Source organism: Tinamus guttatus, unplaced genomic scaffold, assembly GCF_059628265.1.
Source record: "Tinamus guttatus ecotype Peru unplaced genomic scaffold, ASM5962826v1 Tinamus_guttatus_pri_ptg000665l, whole genome shotgun sequence".
Lineage (NCBI taxonomy): Eukaryota > Metazoa > Chordata > Aves > Tinamiformes > Tinamidae > Tinamus > Tinamus guttatus.
The window spans coordinates 103,306-128,992 of NW_028289199.1; the positions used below are offsets into that span (position 1 = coordinate 103,306).

The following is a 25,687-nucleotide window of genomic DNA, read 5'->3' on the forward strand; positions in this document are numbered from 1 at the left end:
TCAGCGGGGACCCCGGGCGTGGGGGGAGCCCCTGGGTGCGGGGACACGCGGGGACAGGCACCCCCGCACGGGGACACGCGTGCACAGGCACCCCTGCACACGGACATGTGTGCACATGCACCCCTGCACAGGGACACGTGTGCACAGGCACCCCCACACGGGGACATGCGTGCACAGGCACCCCCGCACGGGGACACGTGTGCACACACAGCCCAGCACAGGGACACACGTGCACACACAGCCCAGCACATGGCTGGTGCATGCATCTCGCGCACACACATGCACGGTGCAGATGTGCACACCCTCGCACATGCACCTTTGCACACGTGTGCCCTCACCCAGGGCTGCTCTTGCCCCCTCGCACACAGGTACCCACCCTGCAGCCCCCCAGCCCCTGCAGAGCCTCCCCTGCCCCATCCATGGGCCGACACACACACGTGCACATGGACAAATGTGCATGGACACACGTGTGCACAGATGTGTCCACACATACGGACACACATGCACACAGATGTGCACACACGCACACGTATGGACACACAGACTGCACAGACACACACATGTGCAAACACACATGCATCAACACACACGTGCACACGCATGGACACATGTGCACACACACATGCATGGACACACATGCATGGACACGTGCACAGACAGATGTGCACATGCATGGACACACACAGACACACATGCATGGACACACACGTGCACACCGACAGCTATGCACACACACGGGCACACGTATGGACACACAGATGTGCACAGACACACGTGCATGCACACACACATGCACAGACAGATGTGCACACGGGCACAGATGTGCACATGCACACACAGGTGCACACAGATGTGCACACACACGTGCACATGCATGGGCACACACACGTGCAGACAGCTGTGCACATGCATGGACACAGGTGCACACAGACAGATGTGCATGCACGGACACACACACGTGCACACAGACACACACGTGTGCACACACATGGGCACACACAGGTCCCCCCTTGCAGCAGCTGCCCCACTCACCCTGGCTCCCGTCCCCGCAGCAGCCCCGGGGTCGCGCACAGGCCCGGCCGGGCGCCCCCCGCGCCAGGGGCTCCTTCCCGCGCGGCTCCCGCGGCCCCTCGGCCATCCCGGTGCTGCAGGACACCGAGCTGGCGCCGGTGGCTGCAGGTCCCCGCGTCCCCGCGCAGGGAGGAGCGCGGGTGGAGCCGGTGCCATATCCGGCCCCGCGCGCCGGCCTCGGGCCTCGAGGTGCGAAAACGCCCCCAGGCCGGAGCCCCCATCCTGCCGGGGGAGCAGCCGGGGCCTGTTGAACCACCCAGCGCCCCTCGGCCTGTAAGGGGAGGGAGGTTTCACTAAAAACCAGCCACATTCAGGGCCTGTGGCCTCCCCCCGGGGTCGAGAGCTTCTCTGCTTTGGAGCAAGGCCCAGCCCGGAGCACCCTTGGGTGCCCCCAAGCCCTGGAAAGCACCAAGGTGCTCCCTGAGTCACTGCACTTCAAGCACGAGGCTGGTGTAGAGGAGGCAGCTCAATAAAAGCAGTTAAAGGAGGGAACAAGGCCTGGGTGGTTTTTCTTCACTAATATCATTATGGTAGAGCCTTCGAAACACACTACTAGACTACAGTGCAGAGAAGAGCCCCGTAAAGCCTCGGGTAAGAGTTAAAAGCAGAGGAGACGGCACGAGGCGGGGGGTTTGATTCTACCCGTGCATCGTGGGGTGCAAAGTTAAAAGCGAGGCTGCAGATCCGGGTCCGCTTCACTTCAGCACCGGCGAGGCAAAGAAAGGGCCTTGGCGGGCGAGGGGGGTGGCGGAGCTGCTTTTGCTCCCAAATCTAGTGCAAAAGAAGCAGAATTAGGGTTAGAGGGGGAAGAGGGAGGCGTGGTTCCTGGTGCAGCTATTCTGCTCCCATTTGGCTCTCCAGGGCCTGCGTCCTCCCTCCCGCCGTCGGGAGACAGCAGGGGAACAGGAGCGATTCTCGTGGGAGCCAGGCTGCGGAGCGAGCCACCTACCTAGGGGTGGTTCTGCCGAAGGTCGAGCGGACCCTCTGGGAGAGGGAGCTGGACGAGGGCGTCTTGGAGAGCTGCTGCTCGGGGGTGGTGAGGGGCCCCAAGATGCTCACTGCAGAGAGGCAGAGAGTGAGCGCAGCCGTGCGGAGCCAGCGGCCTTTCCCCAGGCAGGGGACTCCTCGGTTCTCTGCTCCCGGGAAGGGCTAATTCCCCCTTCCCAAGCACCGCTCGCTGCAGACCATTAGTTTTATGGCAGCCCCTGCGCAGCCAGGGGAGCAGCGCGCGGCCGTTACCTTCGAAGTCGGGCGTCTGCGGAGCGGAGAAGGCAGCCGTGTTCTCGATGACGTTCTCCTGCTCCGCCACCACGAACTGGCTCCAGTACTCCAGGGGCAGCAGCAGCAGCCGCCGCTCCACCACCTGCAGCGGGAGCCGCCCCGTCAGGGCTCGGCCCCGCAGCAGGGATTGGGGACACTCATCCTGGGCCATGCTCTGCCCCCCTACCTTGGGCTGCCGCTTCGTGTCCTGCAGGATCATCAGCGGGTCGGGGTCGGGCACCGCATGGGCGACGATTGTGGGGCCAAACACTTTGGCCAAGTTGGCCATGTCCATTTTGGTGTTGGGGCTCTGAGCTACTGGGCACAAGGTTGGTGCTCTTCACTCTTACACCAAGGCACCCCGGTTCAGCCTCTGACCAGGCAGACGTGGCCAGCACGGAGGCGTTTGGATCAGAACCGGCAACTGCCGTCTCTCGGAGGAGGCGCCGGTGGCCACTCACCTCTGCAGATGGGTCATGAGGAAAGCCAGGGTGTCCCTGTTGGCCTGAGGGAGCTCCCCGATCGCTTGGTACATAGCAGCGATGCTGTTGTCATCATCGGAGATTTCTGAAAGAAAAGGCAGAGTAGACCTCAAAGCAGCTGCAGAGGCACAACTGGAGCAGTCCCCTCCACTGGCCTGAGGAGCGAGGAACGTGGTGGTCCAGCACATGCCATTCCAACGGTTCCCTATCCCGCACAAGGGCAGAAACCTGCCTCTTTTCTCTTCCACAAAAGCGCCCTTGGCCACGTCCAGCAGCTCTTACTCAATGGTTAATGCTTTGAGGTGCAGCACACGACGTTGTTGCTGCCCCCACTGCTCCCTACACAGTCTTTAAAGGTTGCACAAGGCTGGGCCAGCCTTTGGTGTGCTGGCAGGGTGTTGTGCAAGGGGCTACGGAGCCACAGAAATACTGCAGCTCCCAACGCAAAAACGGATCTAAAAGCAGGGCCCAGGAGCACCTAATGGGGCAGTCATTGCAGATTTGTAGAGGGAGCAATTCAGAGTGCCTAGAGCTACATGTGAGCTACATGTTCCCCTGCAGCAGGGACGAGGCCTTTCTTGCACACATGGCATCACGAGCGTGGCCACGAGTAGGAGAGTGTCACGGAGCATCGAGGCCCTCCGGACTCTCAGATGAGCTCGTGACCACCGAAGCCGGGGTTAGAGATGCCCTTTGGCTCCCCCTTACCTGCAGCTTCCGTAAAGGTCTTGTTTAAGCGGAAGGTGAGAAGGGGCTCCTTTAGGTTGCGCAGGAAGTCCTTCAGGAGGCCGCAGATGGCGTGGATGTCGTCCACTTTGCTGAGCAAAGGAACATTCTTCGCCCTGAGGAACTTCTCCTTCAGCTCCTTCACCGTCTTGTCGCAGCCAGACATGCGGTACAGGCCGGTCTGCAGCGAGAAGCAGCGCTCAGTGCACCACGAGGAAGCCCACGCTCCGCACGCAGCGCTCAGCCACCCCCCGAGCAGACGGCACACACCAGAAATAAGAACCCTTTGGGTTAATTTGTTTCTCTGACACCACGACCCTTCCATTAGCACCGTGTCACTCCTCACTCTGCTTTTACCTCACGCAGCCCTCGCTGTTCGATCTCATTAACGCAGTGCACTATGATGGAAGGGATCATTGGATGAGTAGGAAGGACAAAGTCCATCAAGGTCCCCTAGGAGGCAGAAGGGAGGAAAAAATAAAATTGATATTTAGCCTTCAAGACAGAAAACTCTCCCAGGAATTCATCCTGGCATCTGGGCTCAAGAAACCCTGCTGCTTCTTCACAATCCAGGAAGGGGGGAAACACGTAACACCCATTAGCACAGCACAGCGTTGCCTGCCCGGAGCTCAACACCCTCCTGCAAGTCACCCCTCAAGCAAACGCTTGTTGCTCAAGGATACTTTTACCAGGTCATTTGTGTTTTTATTGTGTGGTTCTGAGCAAGGAAAGCTCTCCTGCAGGAAGCCGGGAGCTCAGGCGCGCTCTAACCAACACCAGGCAGGCGGTTCCATTGCTGCATGTGCCCGGTTCCGAGCGTGCCGGGGCCTCACCTCCCCGATTCGGACAGGAGTGCCTGTCAGGATGGGGATGCAGGGAAGGGGACAGCGGTCACGACACTCCGGATGAGTCACCACGCGGCAGTCTCTGCATTTTAGAGACAGTTTTCAAAACTTGATCCGCTTTCCACAGGGAACGCATGACTCTGGTTTGATAACCTAGCAATACAAAGCACAGAGGGCCTCCCTTGGCCCTTCCCTCCCGGCAGGTGCAAAGCAGAGACTTACAAAGACGGCAAAATCTTTGGGGGCGCTGCTCACTTCCCCAGATGGAGACACCGCCTTTGAGATGTGCTCCACGGTGACAGCCACTGGCCAGATGTGCTGCGGCAGACGTATGACCACATGGCCCTCCGCTCCTTGGAAAGCCCAGCATTGACCAGGGGAGGTCTTTGGCTGCAAGCAGAAAGCAGCCTCCTTCAGAGACAAGGCCCTCCAAGACCCACAGTGGCACACTGGGGGCTGTGCAAGAAGCGCACACCTGGGTCTGGCGTGGTGCATGGAGAGGCACACAAGGAGCGCAAAGGGGAAGGAGGACACTGGCCACCTGTGCTCAGCAGACCAAAACCCTCAGTAGGAAACAACTCAGAGCGAGTGCCTTCCCAAAAGACGCTCTCATTTTGCACGCCACTGAGAGAGAGCACAGGGCTCCCTAGTGGAGACCATGCCAGAGCCTTCAAAGCCTGAGGTAGTGGCAAGGCCCATACGAGCCCCCCTCAAGGGCTCATATGAGCCCCCACACTTCCTTCAAGAGGACAGACCCCAGCAGGCCCTCCTCAACCTCCCTCTCTCAAAAAGGGGGCCCTCACGTGAAGGGAGCAAAATGCAGCTGCCAAGGACCAGGGCCCCAGAAAAATGCCACCAACACTTGTGGGCAGCTTGCTGCTGTTGGCTTCAGCCCTGTCTCCTCCCAGGCGGGAGTGCTGTGGCCAAGGGCACGTGGTGGTCAGGAAGAGGGGCAGTGCAGTAGGACTCAGTGAGCCTGGGGCTGTGAAGGGAGGTGCTTGGCCTTGGTGCCGCGGCTAGAAACAAGGAACTGCCTCGGACGTCCTGCATGCTCTCCATGCTTTTATCTGCAAAATGGTGTCCAGCAGATGGACCTGGGTAAAGAAGCCTCGACAAAGCCAGCAAGATTCAGAGTCTTGCCCACTGTAAGTCTTTGATGTGTGGGCTGAATCGATGGTGGCCCCTGAAATGCACATGCAAAGCAGCTGCCTAGGACACTCCAAGAGCTAGGAGAAGCAGTGAGCTAGCCGGGATCTCTGAGGCTGCAAGCCCACCTACGCGTCCTTCTGGGGAGGCCCATACACCAACCCAGTGCCCGCACACTTTCCAAAGGCCTACCTGTGCTTTTCAGAGCCCAGTCAGCCATCTCAAGATACTTGGCCCCTATGCGCTCAAGAGCTGCCCGGGTCAACGCGAGAAGGGCCTGAGGAAAACATTGCAAGGGCAGAGATGGAAATGAACACAGAGAATGAGAGCAGCTCCTCAATGGGCACGCCTGCATGAACACTAAGTGCGAGCCAAGGGCAGCCGCGCAGTGCGTCTGCCTAGGGCAGCTCCCGGTGGGGAATGGTGCCACAGCTTTTGGTGAGCGCTTTGTGACGAGTCAAGGGGGCAGGGCAGGAGAACAGCAGTCTCCAGAGCCGCAGTGCAGACCTCGCTCAGCTCCCCGCTGCCCCAAGGAGCCCTGAGAGCCACCTTTGCCACGGGCAGCAAGAGGGCACAGTCACTCTGAAAGGGCCAAGAGCAAGCAGCAGCGGGGAGCCTCCAAACGAGAGCAAGGCCTGGCATCAAATGACAGCCTCTTTCCCTCTCTCTTCTCAGTGGCCATCTCCCTCTCCTCCAAGACGTCTTCCACGGAGCGCAGGATGGCCTCTTGTTCGTGCCCACCTTAACAAAGGCTTCCCTTGCACTCGGAGCACAGGCGGCAGCATGCAGCCCTGCCTATTTTTCCATTCAAGCAGGTGCGGGCCAAGGAAGCACTCTGACCTGAGATCTGAGAGCTCAGCTTCAGGCACGCCGGCCTTCTCCTGAAACACAAAGGCCCTCCGTGAGAGCAAGTCCCACGAGCAGCGTGGGCACTTCCCACGAGAGCCTTCCCTAGGAGGCAGAGGCAGCAGTGGCTGCTGCTTTCCAGCACTTTGGAGCAGGGCAGAGGAGTGAGGCCTCTCAGCAGCCTGTGTCTTGGGGCAGCCCATTTCCTCCTGGAGCACTTGCAGGCTCCAGGAGCTAAGGCAAGAGCAAAGGCACCTCCTGCCCAAGGCCTCTCGTCTGCTGCCCAAGACCTCTCGTCTGCTGCCTTATCAAGCCACAGAGCTGCCTCTGGTGGGGAGATCTTAGGACTGGAAGAAGGCCAATGTCACGCCAGTCTTCCAAAAAGGCAAGAAGGGGGACCCAGGCAACTACATCCAGTGAGCCTCACCTCCATCCCCGGATAAGTGATGGAATGGCTCATACTGGCTGTTGTCTCTGGGCACATGGAGGACAAGAAGGTGCTCAAGACTAGTCAGCATGGATTCACCAAAGGGAAATCTTGCTTGACTAATCTGATAGCCTTCTATGATGGTGCGGTGGCCTCGCAGGGCGACTCCCCTGGGCCCCAGGCTGCCGTGGGCACCTGCTGTGCCCCCATTGGCTGGCTGAAGGCCCCCTCCTGCCCTTGCCGGCCAATAGGAGGGCAGCACTAGGGCGATGCCATGGCAACAGCGCTGCCCTGTGTGAGCCGTGCGCAGCCTCTCCCCTTCTCGCCCTTGCCCTCCCTATGCTCCCCCGCCAGCGGTGGGCGCCATGTTGTGGGCAGCAGCGCGGGGATGGCGGCGCCTCGGGGCAGCTCCCCCATGTGCCCGAGCAGTGCGAGGCCCGGCCGCAGGTGCCCGTTGTGCTCCCGGCTGCCCTGTGGGGGCCGTGCTGGGCGCGGGGGAGCAGCCGCGGGGTCGGCAAGACCTGCTGCTTTTCTTCCCTTCCACTGCCCTTCAGAGCTGCCTTCAGTGGGACAGAGACTGATAATAGTGAAACCCGTCCCCAAGAGCCAAGAACACCGTGTGTGCAATGGCAATTTATTCCAGTGCACATTTCCCAGGAAGAGGGAGCACAAGGGACAAAGAAGTTCATGAGTTCAGCTGGGTCTCTTCATCCATCCCTTCGTCCATAGATAGCACCAGCTTCCCCTTGGCTGCTGCGTCAGCGTTTCTCTGGCCTGCTCCTTAGCACGTGCAAACATGGGGATGCCTCTGGATGGTCCCCTGCTACTGGGAGGTTTGTGCAGGGAGAACTATGCTGCTGGCACTGCAGGGACTGACCAGGACTTGCTCAGCTCCATATGCCCATAATGGCCCTGGGAGAAGTTCCCTCTCGTGGCTCGCCCGTCTCTGCTGCCTGGAGCGGTCCCTGCTGAGAGCTGTTTCTCTGTCGCAATATATTTTCCTGGTTGGTGCTCATAGATCCCATCCCATCCTGTGTGTGCTCCTTCCTGCTTTCCAGAAGCCTCACACAGGCAGCTCCCTGTCCGGGGGTGTCTCTCTGCTTGCACATTCTAAGGAGCAGGTCAGACAAAGCCTCACAAGGTCAAGACGATGATGTTAGTCTTGTCTGTAGGCTGAAACTGGCCTGAAGACACACGCTGAGGTTGCTCTCAGCCCTGTTGGTGGTGTTCAGTTGTAAAAAAGACACCAGCCCCGAGTGTCCTGCATGGTGCTGTCTTCATGGCAATGAGCAGCCACGGTCCCCTTCTGACCAGGCTGGGGAATGAGCTGACTCTCCTTTCAGGAGAACCATCTTTAGGAGCCCTGACTGCTTCTCTGTGCTGTCAAGGTGCATGCTGTCCTCTTGGAAAGCACAGCTTCTCCAGAGCATTTCTCTCCTTGCTGTGCTCACCAAGCGACTCGCAAACCATGTTGCTCTCTCCATCATTTTCTCCATCTCTCTCAGGGCAGAGAGAAAAGAATTCGGAAATCTTTACTGTGAAAGTGAACTCCTCTGCCCCAGCTCAGTCCAGTTTCATTCTTAGAGGAACTTGTGAATGTGGTTGTCACCTGAGGGAGGTATAAGTGCAAAACTTTTTCATCCGATTGCTCCAATGATCATTTTGCAAACATGAGCAAAGTGGGTTTCTGAATGTTAAAGAGTCCTTTCACATATGGAGTGGACATAATCTACTGGGGGATGTGTGCATCAGTTAGTCACCTCCTTTTCCCTCTGCAGTGCTGGGAGGAAGGGCACAGATGGTAAACTGGCATGAGGACAGGGCTGGCCTCACAGAATCACAGAATGGCTGGTGTTGGAAGGCACCTCCAGAGATCACCTAGTCCAACCCCCCTGCCCCAGCAGGGACACCCAGGGCACGTGGCACAGGGTGGCATCCAGGCAGGTTTGAAGATCTCCAGAGAAGGAAACTCCACAGCCTCTCTGGGCAGCCTGTTCCAGGGCTCTGACACCCTCCCAAGAAAGAAGTTCTTCCTCACATGGAGATGGAACTTCCTGTGTTTTCATTTATATCCATTACCCCTTGTCCTGTCCCTGGCCACCGAGAAGAGTTTGTCCCCATCTTCTTTACATTCTCCCCTCAGGTTTTTATACATATTGATCAGATCTCCTCTCAGTCTTTTCTAGAGGGTAAACAGGCCTCGATCACTTAGTAGTCTTTCCTCGTACAACAGATGCTCCAATCCCTTAAACCATCATTGTTGCTCCGCACTGGACCCTCTCTAGAAGTTCCAGATCTCTCTTGTGCTGAGCCCTCAGTTAGAGATGCCCAGTGGCTCTGGAGAGAGGGAGTGATCAAGAGGTTTCTGCTGGGGCTGTCCCACATGATATAAGGCTGAGGAAATATGCCCATGCTTCAGGAAGGGAGTAAGGAGTCACCGGAGGAGCGGAGGGCTTCTCCATGGGTAGTGTTTGCCAGGGATGAATGAGTGAACACTCCTTAAACCAAATGTCGTCACCCAAAACTAAAGGACCAAACCTAGGAATGCACCAAATGAGGGCTCCGCACTCTCAGGAGAGGCAGTGGGATGGGTGTAATGGCACCGCCGAACACATCCTGAGCAATGTGAAATGCCCGCTGATTGCTCCGTTCGTCCTCCACAGCCACAGAGCCTGGCCAGGGTGTTGCCAGGTGCATTGACGCTGGGCCAGCTGGGTGTGCCCTGACCACCTTGGTCATAGAGGAGTCACCTTGTGGCCTCTCAGCCCACTGCACCGCAGAGCAGCACTACCAGCGTGGGGCCCTGTGGGCAGCACACAGGAGGGTTGCATGAACAGGCGGCCAGCCTAGCCGGCTGGGTCCGCTGGTGGACGAGATGGGCACCCTGGTTACAAATAACACAAAAAAGCAGAGTTGCTGAATGCCTACTTTGCTTCGGTGTTTACCAGGGGCAGCGCTTTAGGGCCCCAGGCCCTAGGGACAAGAGAAGAAGCCGGGGGAGAGGAAGACTTGCCCTGGGTAGAGGAAGATTGGGTCAGAGAGCACCTAAGGAACCTTGACACCCACAAATCCAAGGGCCCTGATGGGATGCACCCCAGAGTGCTGCGTGAGCTGGCAGATGCCATAGCTAAGCCGCTCTCCATCATCTTTGAAAGATCCTGGAGATGTGGGGAGGTGCCGGAAGACTGGAAGAAGGCCAATGTCACGGCAGTCTTCAAAAAAGGCAAGAAGGAGGAGCCAGGCAACTACAGGCCAGTCAGTCTCACCTCCGTCCCCGGAAAAGTGATGGAACGGCTCATACTGGCTGTTGTCTCCAGGCACATGGAGGACAAGGAGGTGCTCAAGAGTAGTCAGCATGGATTCACCAAGGGGAAATCTTGCTTGACTAATCTGATAGCCTTCTATGATGTAACGACCAGCTGGATAGATGAGGGGAGAGCGGTGGATGTCATCTATCTCGACTTCACCAAGGCTTTTGACACCATCCCTCACAACATCCTCCTGGGTAAGCTCTGGAAGTGTGGGATAGATGAGTGGACAGTGAGGTGGGTTAGGAACTGGCTGGATGGCAGAGCTCAGAGGGTGGTGATCAGCAGTGCAGAATCTAGTTGGAGGCCTGTGGCTAGTGGTGTCCCTCAGGGGTCAGTCCTTGGTCCAGTCCTGTTCAATTTATTCATCAATGACCTGGATGAAGGCACAGAGTGCTCCCTCAGCAAGTTTGCTGATGATACCGAACTGGGAGGAGTAGCCGATACCCCAGAGGGCTGCGCTGCCATCCAGAGGCACCTGGACAGACTGGACGAGTGCGTGGTGAAAAACCTCATGCAATTCAACAAAGCCAAGTGCAAGATCCTGCACCTGGGGAGGAATAACCCCAGACACCACTACAGGCTGGGGACCGACCTTGTGGAGAGCAGCTCTGCAGAGAGGGACCTGGGTGTCATGGTGGACAACAAGGTGACCATGAGGCAGCAGTGTGCCCTTGTGGCCAAGAAGGCCAATGGGATCCTGGGGTGCATTAAGAAGAGCGTCTCCAGCAGGTCGAGGGAGGGGATCCTGCCCCTCTACTCAGCCTTGGTGAGGCCACATCTGGAGTATTGTGTCCAGTTCTGGGCCCCACAGGACAAGAGGGATGTGGAGCTGCTGGAGAGAGTCCAGCACAGGGCTACGAGGATGATTAGAGGCCTGGAACATCTGCCCTATGAGGAAAGAGAAAGACGGAGAGGGCTGGGCCTGTTCAGCCTGGAGAAGAGAAGGCTGAGAGGGGACTGCAGAGGCTGCAGCAGAGCCACACAGAGGCCACAGACTGCGGCCTCACTCTGCGCTAAGGCCCCTCTGCGCAGGTCATCACAGGTGGCCCCTGCCCTCACAGCACTTGGCTCTTGTGACCTCATCCTCAGCTGCCCTACATAAAAGGCCAGTGCGCAGAGGGCTGTAGCTCTGCGAGTGAACAGGTTTGCAGAGGCCAGCAAGTGCTTGGGAAGAGACGTTGGTGTCTTTGCAGATCAGCGACCTTTTCTCTCTTGCTGGAAGCTTTCCTGGAGCAGAGCAGAGATGCCAGCCGGTCTGGTCCGGTGGGTGCAATGGGGCCCAAAGAGCAGGGAGGGAGAAGAGCAGAAGCCCTGTGTGCCTCCTGGCAGCGTCCTTGGTGGGGCCAGAGCGCTCCTGAGCACTGGGCTGTGGGCAGCACTGCCCTCCAGCCTGGGGAGCCAGGCAGCCCAGCAGAGCCTTTCAGGGCACCAGGCACAGCCCGTTCTCCTTGGGAGAGCCCAGGGGCACCACACTGTGTCGGGCCAGAACACGACACCTGGCAGGGACTGTGTGTGTGCAAGCCAGAGGTCTTCATCTGCCTCAGCGTGCACAGGGAGGGCTGCTCCACCGCAGAGCTTCCTGAAGGCCGCGGGGCTTCTCCGTCCTGCCGCACTGGGAAACCTGACGGAAGTGGAGCCCCCAGGCACTAGAGCGGGACACCAAAGCTCAGCTTTAGGCTGGGAGAACACCTGCATTCCTTCTCCTGCAGGCCATGCATCTCCTCACCTCGGGGTGGCAGAAGGCTCATCAAGGTCCTTCTCCTGCTGGCCCCAGTGTTTGCTGGTGAGCAGTGCTGACCAACCATGTTTTGGAGCTGCCCAGGCATGCTGGAGGGCAGCTTTGAGGGGGAGGGAGAGGCGGTAGATCCTGTGATCTCCAAGATGGGAAGCTGGGAATGCCAGGGCGGGTCAGTTAGGGGGAGCACAGCCTGCCTCCTGCCTTCCATGGGTTCAGGCAGTATGAAAGAGTGGAGTGCATAGGAGCATTATGGCTAGAGGTGCCTCCCTGCTTCAGAAGCTCTTGGGATGGAATGTTTGTGCAGAAATATCCATGGGCTGGTGCATTTTCTCTGCCTCAGTAGCACAGGGTTTCCTAGGGTGTGGGGCTGTGGCTGCCATGTGTCTGCATTCCCCAGGCTCTTATGTGCGGAGGGTGCTCCAGAGGTCGGGGCCACATCCTCCTTTTGCTCTGGATGCAGCTCCAGCTCTGCAAGCCTAGCTCTCGCCCCTTGGTGTGGGAGGAGGAAATGTGGCTGCGGGGACCATTAGAAACCTCCTTAGTAGAACTGACTCTTGATATGGTGGCTTGCAGTTGGCGTTTACTGCTGGGGCTTGCTCCTCGCCAAGACGAAGTGCAAAGAGGGAGTGCTGCTGGTACGTGCCTCTTGTTGTGGGAAAGAAAAGTGTGGAGAAGGCCGAAGAGCGGAGCTCCTGCCCCCTCTACAAAAGTTCGGAATGTGGTGCAGCTTTGCAGGACTTGTCCTCACAGAGATCAGCGCGGGAGAGGGACTTGTGGAGATGCTTGTGCTTGTCATTGTGCCTGCATAGCTGTTGAATGAGCTGTGAGGCCAAGATCTCCCCACTGGAGCCAGCTCTGTAGCTTGATAGGCAGCAGACGAGAGGCCTTGGGCAGGAGGTGCCTTTGCTCTTGCCTTAGCTCCTGGAGCCTGCAAGTGCTCCAGGAGGAAATGGGCTGCCCCAAGACACAGGCTGCTGAGAGGCCTCACTGCTCTGCCTTGCTCCAGAGTGCTGGAAAGCAGCAGCCCCTGCTGCCTCTGCCTCCCAGGGAAGGCTCCCGTGGTAAGTGCCCACGCTGCTCGTGGGACTTGCTCTCACGGAGGGTCTTTGTGTTTCAGGAGAAGGCCGGCGTGCCTGAAGCTGAGCTCTCAGCTCTCAGGTAAGAGTGCTTCCTTGGCCCGCAGCGCTTTGAATGGAAAAACAGGCAGGGCTGCAGGCTGCCGCCTGTGCTCAGACTGCAAGGGAAGCCTTTGTTAATGCGAGAGAGGGAAGGGGATGGGGACAAAAGGGGGCAGCGTGCTTGCGAGTGCATTGGGGAGCTGCCTGCAGGGGCTGCACAGCTGCTGCACAAGACCCGCTTTCCCTTTGTCTTTAGCAACACGTTGGGGTTGCTCAAGGAGAAAACGAGAGAGCGGGAGCTTCTAGAAAAGCAGGTGACTCGCCTGCATGAAGAGATAAGGCACGAACAAGAGGCCATCCTGCGCTCCGTGGAAGACGTCTTGGAGGAGAGGGAGATGGCCACTGAGAAGAGAGAGGTAAAGAGGCTGTCATTTGATGCCAGGCCTTGCTCTCGTTTGGAGGCTCCCCGCTGCTGCTTGCTCTTGGCCCTTTCAGAGTGACTGTGCCCTCTTGCTGCCCGTGGCAAAGGTGGCTCTCAGGGCTCCTTGGGGCAGCGGGGAGCTGAGCGAGGTCTGCACTGCGGCTCTGGAGACTGCTGTTCTCCTGCCCTGCCCCCTTGACTCGTCACAAAGCGCTCACCAAAAGCTGTGGCACCATTCCCCACCGGGAGCTGCCCTAGGCAGACGCACTGCGCGGCTGCCCTTGGCTCGCACTTAGTGTTCATGCAGGCGTGCCCATTGAGGAGCAGCTGCTCTCATTCTCTGTGTTCATTTCCATCTCTGCCCTTGCAATGTTTTCCTCAGGCCCTTCTCGCGTTGACCCGGGCAGCTCTTGAGCGCATAGGGGCCAAGTATCTTGAGATGGCTGACTGGGCTCTGAAAAGCACAGGTAGGCCTTTGGAAAGTGTGCGGGCACTGGGCTGGTGTATGGGCCTCCCCAGAAGGACGCGTAGGTGGGCTTGCAGCCTCAGAGATCCCGGCTAGCTCACTGCTTCTCCTAGTTCTTGGAGTGTCCTAGGCAGCTGCTTTGCATGTGCATTTCAGGGGCCACCATCGATTCAGCCCGCACATCGGAGACTTACAGTGGGCGAGACTCTGGAGCTTGCTGGCTTTGTCAAGTCTTTACCCTGGCCAATCCTCCGGACACCATTTTGCAGGTAACAGCATGGAGAGCATGCAGGACGTCCGAGGCAGTTCCTTGTTTCTAGCCGCGGCACCAAGGCCAAGCACCTCCCTTCACAGCCCCAGGCTCACTGAGCCCTACTGCACTGCCCCTCTTCCTGACCACCACGTGCCCTTGGCCACAGCACTCCCGCCTGGGAGGAGACAGGGCTGAAGCCAACAGCAGCAAGCTGCCCACAAGTGTTGGTGGCATTTTTCTGGGGACCTGGTCCTTGGCAGCTGCATTTTGCTCCCTTCACGTGAGGGCCCCCTTTTTGAGAGAGGGAGGTTGAGTAGGGCCTGCTGGGGTCTGTCCTCTTGAAGGAAGTGTGGGGGCTCATATGGGCCCTTGAGGGGGGCTTGTATGGGCCTTGCCACTACCTCAGGCTTTGAAGGCTCTGGCATGGTCTCCAGTAGGGAGCCCTGTGCTCTCTCTCAGTGGCGTGCAAAATGAGAGCGTCTTTTGGGAAGGCACTCGCTCTGAGTTGTTTCCTACTGAGGGTTTTGGTCTGCTGAGCACAGGTGGCCAGTGTCCTCCTTCCCCTTTGCGCTCCTTGTGTGCCTCTCCATGCACCATGCCAGCCCCAGGTGTGCGCTTCTTGCACAGCCCCCAGTGTGCCACTGTGGGTCTTGGAGGGCCTTGTCGCTGAAGGAGGCTGCTTTCTGCTTGCAGCCAAAGACCTCCCCTGGTCAATGCTGGGCTTTCCAAGGAGCGGAGGGCCATGTGGTCATACGTCTGCCGCAGCACATCTGGCCAGTGGCTGTCACCGTGGAGCACATCTCAAAGGCGGTGTCTCCATCTGGGGAAGTGAGCAGCGCCCCCAAAGATTTTGCCGTCTTTGTAAGTCTCTGCTTTGCACCTGCCGGGAGGGAAGGGCCAAGGGAGGCCTCGTTGTCTTGGCGCCTCCTCTCCGAGAAGGGCGGCCTTGTTGCTGCAGAGCAGCGTGTCCTGCATGGGCCATGTGGGGAGCTCCGGTGCGGTTTGGCCTCTCCAGCGTTGTGCTTTCTGGGTGTCGGGGTCTTGGAGCACTGGCTAAAATAGCGCCTGATGCACAGCCACAATTCCCAGCTGTTGCTAGAGGAGTGGGACATAATGCAGGCTTCCCAATGGTGACTGAGCGGGCTCTTCTCCTTTGGCTCTGCTTGAGCGTGACCGGCTGCCCTTGTCGGTTGCTTTTAAGGGCGTGGATGAGGAAGGGCCAGAAGAAGAGCTCCTGGGGCTTTTTGCATATGATGTGGAGCAAGAGGCGGTTCAGACCTTCCACCTCAAGGTACTGTGAGTGCGTGTGGGCACCATGCAAGGAGGGAGCTGAGTTTGTCTGCAAGGGCTTGGGCAGCAGAGTGTGACCCAGAGAGTCCTGTGCCTGGTGGCTCGTCCTTGGGAACTGTGGGTGCCTCCTGGCCCAGGGATACTTTTTGCTTCCCAGCAGGGCTAGCTCTGGCAAAGAACAGCACTATGCTGTGCTCTTGTTCTTTACAAGTGAGTAATGATGGCTCCCCACGTTTCCTTTACAGAAGCAGCTTCCCAGAGCCTTCCAGTTCATCAAATTCCAGGTGCAGAGCAACTGGGGGAAGCGCGAGTACACCTGCCTTTACCGACTGCAGGTTCATGGGATAATGGCAGCTCAGAGGTTCCAGCTGAGCCAGGAGAGCAGAGAGGTCCTGTGAACCAAAATAAAGGAGTCAGTCGTGTGTCAGTTCACATTGGTGTTATGCGTGGCCCCTGGAGTTCAATTCCTGAGGCAAGCTGCACAAGCTACGCATGCTGAGCACATGAAGAGAGAGGCAGGAGGGCAGGAGGCTCTTGGAAAGGTATCCCCCACAGCTCCTGTGATCCCTCAGCACAGGGATGTGGCACCTTCACTCTGCAGGCGCAGCCAGCCTGCCTCCCACCTCAGTGCCGCTAAGAGCCAGTTGCGCTTGCACCACTCCTGATAAAAGGAGCTGTCTGCCGGAGGGGAAGGACGGCTCTTCTCTTTGGTGCAGGCAACAGGGCAGAGACTTAGAGTGTGTGAGAGTCTGGAGCTTGCCATGTGCCGTGGTTGAGCACAGCCATGTGCTGTTGTTGAGAGCAGCATTCCTGCGGCTTCTGCACTGCTGCCCCTGCCTTGGCTTCCTAGGGTTGTTGAGGGCAGAGCAAGCACATATTTACCCTCAGCAGTAGCAGGGACATGAAGCTGCTGCAGCTCTGCCCAGCACTGGGCTACCATGATCATTTGCTAACAGAGGTCAGTTCCCAGTCCTCTGGGAACAAGCTTATGACCGTGGCTGTGAGGGCAAGTGCTGGGAGCCCCCTTGGCTGTGTGCATGATGCCTGCAGAGCCCAGGCGTGCGCAGTCCCCCCACTGGCAGAAAGCACACTGGGAAGCCCTTGCCCCATGCAGGCTGCTTGCAAAGAAGCTGCGGCTTGTCTGCCTTGCGACTCGGGGACAAGGGCCCTTGCGAGCAACATCTTTATCCTCTGCACAGGTACTGCCCTCGCTCAGCATTTGCAATGCTCTGGCTTGTTCGTCACCAGCTTTACATGTGGGTCTCCTCCGATACGCTATCTGGAAGGAGGATTTGGAGGTGCTGGGGGGACGGCTGCCTGAAATCCCGCGGACCCGTGGAGGGGAAGGGGTCTCGATTGCTCCTTGGCCTTTCTTTAGGTAAAGCTTAAGGGAGACAGGACAGGAGATCTGCCCATTGCTGGAGCTGCTGACTGCAGTGATGAAAGTCACAGAAGCAAGCAGGAGAACGTGTTTGTAAAGCAGGTCTTCAGTAAGCTCCTCATTCCCATTGTCTCCCATACATCTTTATAGGGAATCTGGGAAGCTCCAGAAGTGTGGTTCAAGGACTGGCTGGTTCAAGGTCCATGTGGGTGGATCAAGGACTGGCTGGATGGCAGAGCTCTGAGGGTTGTGATCAACAATGCCGAGGCTAGCTGGAGGGTTCTGTCCAGTGGTATTTCACCAATAAGAGTAGAATTAAAGCCGGGGGCAAAGTCTTTACAACAAAGACAATCAGAGGATGAGCTCGAAGGGCTCTCGTTTAAAGAGTGGTTGATGTATATCCAGTTGTACCTAAGCCTTCTACTCTTAAGAACAATAATTGTGTAAAGCCTCTTTTATACTATTGGATTTAAAAGACACTTTCTTTTGTATCATTTGGGAAGAACACAGTTGTAAGTTTTTTCCTTTTAATAAGAAAGGCCCACAGCAGGATGCATCTGTCCTGGACCGTGCTCCCTCAAGGCTTTAACCATCACCCTACTCTTTGGTAATGTTTTGTCAAAAGAACAGGGTATGTGGCAAGGTACAAAGCCTACTGTTACCTTGTTACAGGGTACATGAGCAAGTATTGGACACATGTGCTCCGGGTGTTCAGACCTGAGAGATCCTCCTTTCCAAAATCCAGCCTGGGAGTTCTTGACTGATGGAAGCTGTTTGGTTGAAAACAGAAGAGAAGATCGGTTGTGTGATTGTCTCCCTAGAAGAAATAGAGGCAAAAGCATTGACAGTAAATACATCAGCTCAGAAAGCTGAACTTATTGCTTTAACACAGGCTCTGAAGTTAGGAGAAGGAAAGTGGACCAATATCTATCTTGACTTGAAATATACCTTTGGGGTAGTACACGCACTTGGGCAATTTGGAAGGAAAGGGGATTGTTATCTTCTCAAGGATACTCCATAAATGCAGCAAAAGAGATTAATGGTGCTACTTGAGGCTGTTAATAAACCTCAAGATAAGAGTGATGCCCTGCAAGGCATATGAGCCTGGACAAACCAATGTAACCAGAGGAAATTGGAAAGCGGATGAAGCTGCAAAAAGAGTTGCAGTGTCATTAACCAGAGCTGCCATGGCTCTGGAAAGAACCTTAAAAATTGATGTCCCTGTGTGCCCTGACCACTGTGGCCAGTGAGGAGTCACCTTGTGGCCTCTCAGCCCACTGCTCCGCAGAGCAGCACTACCAGCGTGGGGCCCTGTGGGCAGCACACAGGAGGGTTGCATGAACAGCTGGCCAGCCTAGCATGGGCACACAGAGGTGGGAAAGGCTCTGGGGAGCAGGGACGTCTGCAATAATAGCAGAGGAGCAATGGTGTGCTTGTGCTGGGGAAGATATGAAAAACCTCTCCCTATGTGTGTGAGCTCGGGGTAGGCGGCACCTCCCCTGACGTGCCCCAGCGCCAGGACTCGTGGTCTTTCCTGGGGAAGGGGCTGCCCAGAGAGACTGCACACAGAGTTAAGGGTGTGCTGGTCATGAGAGCAGTGGACACATGGGGTGAGTGGCCTCTATTTGCTTGTGCCATTGCTGCTCCCAATGCAGGGCTGATGGGGAGGGTGACACCCTTGGCTGCCCCTGTGTCCTGCCGAGGAGCTGGGGCTGTCAATGAGTGTCCAAACCTCTGCATGCCAGACAAGAGCCGTCCTTCCCCTCCGGCAGACAACAACTTTTATCAGGAGTGGTGCAAGCGCAACCGGCTCTTAGCGGGACTGAGGCGGGAGGCAGGCTCGCTGCGCCTGCAGAGTGAAGGTGCCACATCCCTGTGCTGAGGGATAACAGGAGCTGTGGGGGATACCTTTCCAAGAGGCTTTTTGCTTCCTCATGCTGCACTTGAAACAAGCTGCTGACTGACTTGAAAGAAGCGAACAAGTGCCCTCAGACTGCCTGGAAGAGCAGAGTCATGCTTTGCAGAGCACCAGCTGCCCTCCTGCCTCTCTCTTCATGTGCTCAGCATGCGTAGCTTGTGCAGCTTGCCTCAGGAATTGAACTCCAGGGGCCAGGACGTCTTCCACGGAGCGCAGGATGGCCTCATATTCGTGCCCACATTAACAAAGGCTTCCCTTGCACTCTGAGCAGAGGTGGCACCCTGCAGCCCTGCCTGTTTTTCCATTCACGCAGGTGCAGGAAAAGAAACCGTTCTGACCTGAGAGCTGAGAGCTCAGCTTCAGGCACGCCGGCCTTCTCCTGCAACACAAAGGCCCTCCGTGAGAGCAAGTCCCACGAGCAGCGTGGGCACTTCCCACGGGAGCCTTCCCTAGGAGGCAGAGGCAGCAGTGGCTGCTGCTTTCCAGCACTTTGGAGCAGGGCAGAGGAGTGAGGCCTCTCAGCAGCCTGTGTCTTGGGGCAGCCCATTTCCTCCTGGAGCATTTGCAGGCTCCAGGAGCTAAGGCAAGAGCAAAGGCACCTCCTGCCCAAGGCCTCTCGTCGGCTGCCCAAGACCTCTCGTCTGCTGCCTTATCAAGCCACAGAGCTGCCTCTGGTTGTGAGATCTTAGGACTGGAAGAAGGCCAATGTCACGCCAGTCTTCCAAAAAGGCAACAAGAAGGACACAGGCAACTACAGGCCAGTCAGTCTCACCTCCATCCCCGGAAAAGTGATGGAATGGCTCATACTGGCTGTTGTCTCTGGGCACATGGAGGACAAGAAGGTGCTCAAGACTAGTCAGCATGGATTCACCAAGGGGAAATCTTGCTTGACTAATCTGATAGCCTTCTATGATGGAATGACCGGCTGGATAGATGAGGGGAGAGCGGTGGATGTCATCTATCTCGACTTCACCAAGGCTTCCGACACCATCCCTCACAACATCCTCCTGGGCAAGCTCCGCAAGTGTGGGATAGATGAGTGCACAGTGAGGTGGATTAGGAACTGGCTGGATGGCAGAGCTCAGAGGGTGGTGATCAGTGGTGCCGAGTCTAGTTGGAGGCCTGGATTTGGAGTTGGAGGCTCTACGGCCTTCAGCACACTTTTCTTTCCCACAACAAGAGGCACGTACCAGTAGCCCGTCCTCTTGGCACTTGGTCTTGGCGAGGAGCAAGCCCCAGCAGTAAACGCCAACTGCAAGCCACCATATCAAGAGTCAGTTCTACTAAGGAGGTTTCTAATGGTCCCCGCAGCCACATTTCCTCCTCCTGCACCAAGAGGCGAGAGCTTGGCTTGCAGAGCTGGAGCTGCATCCAGAGCAAAAGGAGGATGTGGCCCCGACCTCTGGAGCACCCTCCGCACATAAGAGCCTGGGGAATGCGGACACATGGCAGCCACAGCCCCATGCCCTCAGGAAGCCCTGTGCTCCTGAGGCAGGAGAAAATGCACCAGCCCATGGATGTTTCTGCACAAACATTCCATCCCAAAAGCTTTTGAAGCAGGGAGGCACCTCTAGCCCTAATGCTCCTATGTACTCCACTCTTTCATACTGCCTGAACCCATGGAAGGCAGGAGGCAGGCTGTGCTCCCCCTAACTGACCCGCCCTGGCATTCCCAGCTTCCCATCTTGGAGATCACGGGATCTATCGCCTCTCCCTCTCCCTCAAAGCTGCCCTCCAAAAGTTGTATCTCGAGGCCCTTCACGCAGGTAGCAGAACAAGGTGGGATGAGAACATCAGTTGCAACCCCACCAGCAGCTGCAAGGCTGGACAATGAGGGCCCTCAGGAGGCAGAAAAGGCTCCTCATGTATGAGGTGCTGCTTGTGCCACTCTGAATTATTGAAAAGCATCAGCCGATGGGCAGCAACCACTGTGTTCCTTTGGACCCCTCCAATGTGTTCCTTTGAGCCCTCACTGCCTGTGCCAGGGACTTGCTTTCAAAGACACCACTTGTGCTCTACTCTTTTAATGCATCTGTCACTTGCACATGCTGAGAGCAGCTGAGTGGACTTGGAAGCAGAGCACTAACCCACTGGGAACTGTGTGCAGGTCCAGAGCACTGGTGAGAAGACACCTGAAGAATTGCCACTTCTTCAGAAAGTGTCTGAGTGCTCTCTGGGAGGAGATGAGGGTGTGTCTGTGCTCTATTCCTTGTCCGGCATAAAACAGGAGGCAAAAACTCACGCCCAGCAACAGGGCACTGAACAGAAAGGGTCTGTATGTGCCAGCTCCAGGAAAAGCCTGGGACCGCTGGGCAGCAGAGGTCCTACAAGGGGTCATGCTCCCAATCCCAGAGGCACTGGCTTGGACAGAGCACCCTGAGAGTTCTCACCACATGGGATCCATCTGGGTTCCACCTGGACACTAAGCGCCTCTCTCCATCCTCAAGCACATGCCACGTTCTCTTTTGGAGGGTGTAAATGGGACCAGGGTGGAGAAGCTGGGGGAGCACCCAAACCTCTATCGAGTACAGGTTTGTGGCATAATGGCAGCCCCGATGGACCAGCTGAGCCAGGAGAAAAGAGAGGTTCTGTAAGCAAACACCACAGCTCCCCAGCACGTGCAGGCCCAGAGCACGAGGTCTCCCCGATACTGCCCCTTGCCCCCATGGGGTCTTCAGGCCTTCACAGAGGCCTCCCTTGGGGCAGAGCCCGGCTGCACAGAGAGAAGACCCTGCCTGGCCATTGCCCAGAGCTGCCAGGCACAGCGGGAGAACCCCAGAGCCACGGGGCAGCTGTGGGCAGGGGCTGGAGCACAAGGCCCAGAGGACACTGCCCTGCCCTGGGGCCGCAAGACGCTGCCCATGGCATCAGGCAACCCAGCCATCTCCACGCTGTGCTCCCAAAAACCGGGCTCAAACATCTACAGCCACAAGAGGGCATGTTCGGGAGATCATTCCTTGTCTTGAAGTAGCGGCAATCGGCCCACAGGCATTGGTGGCATCTTTGGGGACGCCTGTGCTTGGCACCTGCTTTTTCCCACCTACCCACCAAAGCTCCCTTTCTGGAGGGAGGGGAATGTGGCCACAGGGGGCGAGTCTTTCAAGCCACGGAGGCAAGGGCAGAACCTCCTGCAGGCCCTCAAGCCTGGTGGAATCTCTCCTCTCGGAGGAAATGTGGCGGCTCAGTTGTGCCATGCAGCTCCTGCCACCTGGCACTGCCCCAGCCTCCCCCAAGGGTGCGACAGCCCCCGAGCAGCCTCCCTGAGTGTCCCCGTGGCCTCCCACTGGCCTCAGTGCAGCCAAACGACCCTTGGGGAGCCGAAGACTCAGGGCAAGGCCAGAGCACGGGCCTGGCCCCAGCAGTGTCAGAGCCTCCCGCCCCGCGGGCCCAGCCGCCCCTGCCCAGTGGTCTCACAGGGCAGTTCACAGGGTGCATGGAGAGGCACACAAGGAGCGCAAAGGGGAAGGAGGACACTGGCCACCTGTGCTCAGCAGACCAAAACCCTCAGTAGGAAACATCTCAGAGCGAGTGCCTTCCCAAAAGACGCTCTCATTTTGCACGCCACTGAGAGAGAGCACAGGGCTCCCTAGTGGAGACCACGCCAGAGCCTTCAAAGCCTGAGGCAGTGGCAAGGCCCATAGGAGCCCCCCTCAAGGGCCCATATGAGCCCCCACACTTCCTTCAAGGGGACAGACCCCAGCAGGCCCTCCTCAACTTCTCCCTCTCAAAAAGGGGGCCCTTGAGTAGAGGTAGCAAAATGCAGATGTCAAGGACCAGGTCCCCAGAAAAATGCCACCAACGCTTGTGGGCAGCTTGCTGCTGTTGGCTTCAGCCCTGTCTCCTCCCAGGCGGGAGTGCTGTGGCCAAGGGCACGTGGTGGTCAGGAAGAGGGGCAGTGCAGTAGGACTCAGTGAGCCTGGGGCTGTGAAGGGAGGTGCTTGGCCTTGGTGCCCCGGCTAGAAACAAGGAACTGCCTGGGATGTCCTGCATGCTCTCCACGCTGTTACCTGCAAAATGGTGTCCGGAGGACTGGCCAGGGTGAAGAAGACCCGACAAAGCCAGCAAGATTCAGAGTCTCGCCCGCTGTAAGTCTCCGATGTGCGGGCTCTATCGATGGTGGCCCCTGAAATGCATACGCAAAGCAGCTGCCTAGGACACTCCAAGAACTAGGAGAAGCAGTGAGCTAGCAGGGATCTCTGAGGCTGCAAGCCCACCTACGCATCCTTTTGGGGAGGGCCATACAGCAGCCCAGTGCCCGCACACTTTCAAAAGGCTTACCTGTGCTTTTCAGAGCCCAGTCAGCCATCTCAAGATACTTGGCCCCTATGTGCTCAAGAGCTGCCCGGGTCAAAGCGAGAAGGGCCTGACGAAAACATTGCAAGGGTAGAGATGGAAATGAACACAGAGCATGAGAGCAGCTCCTCAATGGGCACGCCTGCATGAACACTAAGTGCGAGCCAAGGGCAGCCGCGCAGGGCGTCTGCCTAGGGCAGCTCCCGGTGGGGAATGGTGCCACAGCTTTTGGTGAGCGCTTTGTGACGAGTCAAGGGGGCAGGGCAGGAGAACAGCAGTCTCCAGAGCCGCAGTGCAGACCTCGCTCAGCTCCCCGCTGCCCCAAGGAGCCCTGAGAGCCACCTTTGCCACGGGCAGCAAGAGGGCACAGTCACTCTGAAAGGGCCAAGAGCAAGCAGCAGCGGGGAGCCTCCAAAGGAGAGCAAGGCCTGGCATCGAATGACAGCCTCTTTCCCTCTCTCTTCTCAGTGGCCATCTCCCTCTCCTCCAAGACGTCTTCCACGGAGCGCAGGATGGCCTCATGTTCGTGCCCTATCTCTTCATGCAGGCGAGTCACCTGCTTTTCTAGAAGCTCCCGCTCTCTCGTTTTCTCCTTGAGCAACCCCAACGTGTTGCTAAAGACAAAGGGAAAGCGGGTCTTGTGCAGCAGCTGTGCAGCCCCTGCAGGCAGCTCCCCAATGCACTCGCAAGCACGCTGCCACCTTCTTGTCCCCATCCCCTTGCCTCTCTCGCATTAACAAAGGCTTCCCTTGCACTCTGAGCACAGGCGGCAGCATGCAGCCCTGCCTGTTTCTCCATTCAAGCAGGTGCGGGCCAAGGAAGCGCTCTGACCTGAGAGCTGAGAGCTCAGCTTCAGGCACGCCGGCCTTCTCCTGCAACACAAAGGCCCTCCGTGAGAGCAAGTCCCACGAGCAGCGTGGGCACTTCCCACGGGAGCCTTCCCTGGGAGGCAGAGGCAGCAGGGGCTGCTGCTTTCCAGCACTCTGGAGCAAGGCAGAGCAGTGAGGCCTCTCAGCAGCCAGTGTCTTGGGGCAGCCCATTTCCTCCTGGAGCACTTGCAGGCTCCAGGAGCTAAGGCAAGAGCAAAGGCACCTCCTGCCCAAGGCCTCTCGTCTGCTGCCCAAGACCTCTCGTCTGCTGCCTTATCAAGCCACAGAGCTGCCTCTGGTTGTGAGATCTTAAGACTGGAAGAAGGCCAATGTCACGCCAGTCTTCCAAAAAGGCAAGAAGGGGGACCCAGGCAACTACAGGCCAGTGAGCCTCACCTCTGTCCCCGGAAAAGTGATGGAACGGCTCATACTGGCTGTTGTCTCTGGGCACATGGAGGACAAGAAGGTGCTCAAGACTAGTCAACATGGATTCACCAAGGGGAAATCTTGCTTGACTAATCTGATAGCCTTCTATGATGAAATGACCGGCTGGATAGATGAGGGGAGAGCGGTGGATGTCGTCTATCTCGACTTCACCAAGGCTTTTGACACCGTCCCTCACAACATCCTCGGGGGCAAGCTCCAGAAGTGTGGGATAGATGAGTGCACAGTGAGGTGGATTAGGAACTGGCTGGATGGCAGAGCTCAGAGGGTGGTGATCAGTGGTGCCGAGTCTAGTTGGAGGCCTGGATTTGGAGTTGGAGGCTCTACGGCCTTCAGCACACTTTTCTTTCCCACAACAAGAGGCACGTACCAGTAGTGCTTACTCTTGGCACTTGGTCTTGGCGAGGAGCAAGCCCCAGCAGTAAACGCCAACTGCAAGCCACCATATCAAGAGTCACTTCTACTAAGGAGGTTTCTAATGGTCCCCGCAGCCACATTTCCTCCTCCCACACCAAGAGGCGAGAGCTTGCCTAGCAGAGCTGGAGCTGCATCCAGAGCAAAAGGAGGATGTGGCCCCGACCTCTGGAGCACCCTCCGAACATAAGAGCCTGGGGAATGCGGACACATGGCAGCCACAGCCCCATGCCCTGAGGAAGCCCTGTGCTCCTGAGGCAGGAGAAAATGCACCAGTCCATGGATATTTCTGCACAAACATTCCATCCCAAAAGTTTCTGAAGCAGGGAGGCACCTCTAGCCCTAATGCTCCTATGTACTCCACTCTTTCATACTGCCTGAACCCATGGAAGGCAGGAGGCAGGCTGTGCTCCCCCTAACTGACCCGCCCTGGCATTCCCAGCTTCCCATCTTGGAGATCACGGGATCTATCGCCTCTCCCTCTCCCTCAAAGCTGCCCTCCAAAAGTTGTATCCCGAGGCCCTTCACGCAGGTAGCAGAACAAGGTGGGATGAGAACATCAGTTGCAACCCCACCAGCAGCTGCGAAGCCGGACAATGAGGGCCCTCAGGAGGCAGAAGAGGCTCCTCATGTATGAGGTGCTGCTTGTGCCACTCTGAATTATTGAAAAGCATCAGCCGATGGGCAGCAACCACTGTGTTCCTTTGGACCCCTCCAATGTGTTCCTTTGAGCCCTCACTGCCTGTGCCAGGGACTTGCTTTCAAAGACACCACTTGTGCTCTACTCTTTTAATGCATCTGTCACTTGCGCATGCTGAGAGCAGCTGAGTGGACTTGGAAGCAGAGCACTAAGCCACTGGGAACTGTGTGCAGGTCCAGAGCACTGGTGAGAAGACACCTGAAGAATTGCCACTTCTTCAGAAAGTGTCTGAGTGCTCTCTGGGAGGAGATGAGGGTGTGTCTGTGCC

General features: G+C 57.4%; 1 protein-coding gene and 1 pseudogene across 1 annotated transcript; one reads left to right on the forward strand and one right to left on the reverse strand.

Annotated features, from left to right (window-relative positions):
* Positions 1 to 1,766: 1,766 nt before the first annotated feature.
* Positions 1,767 to 25,350, reverse strand: LOC148591945 (rac GTPase-activating protein 1-like; annotated as a pseudogene).
* On the forward strand, positions 8,474 to 15,798 carry LOC148591946 (SUN domain-containing protein 3-like). The gene is made up of 8 exons (XM_088536399.1): positions 8,474 to 8,482; positions 12,970 to 13,010; positions 13,227 to 13,386; positions 13,774 to 13,858; positions 14,014 to 14,126; positions 14,804 to 14,971; positions 15,312 to 15,401; positions 15,646 to 15,798. Exons 1-8 carry the CDS (start codon positions 8,474 to 8,476, stop codon positions 15,796 to 15,798), a joined length of 819 nt encoding a protein of 272 aa, XP_088392525.1.
* Positions 25,351 to 25,687: the final 337 nt, after the last annotated feature.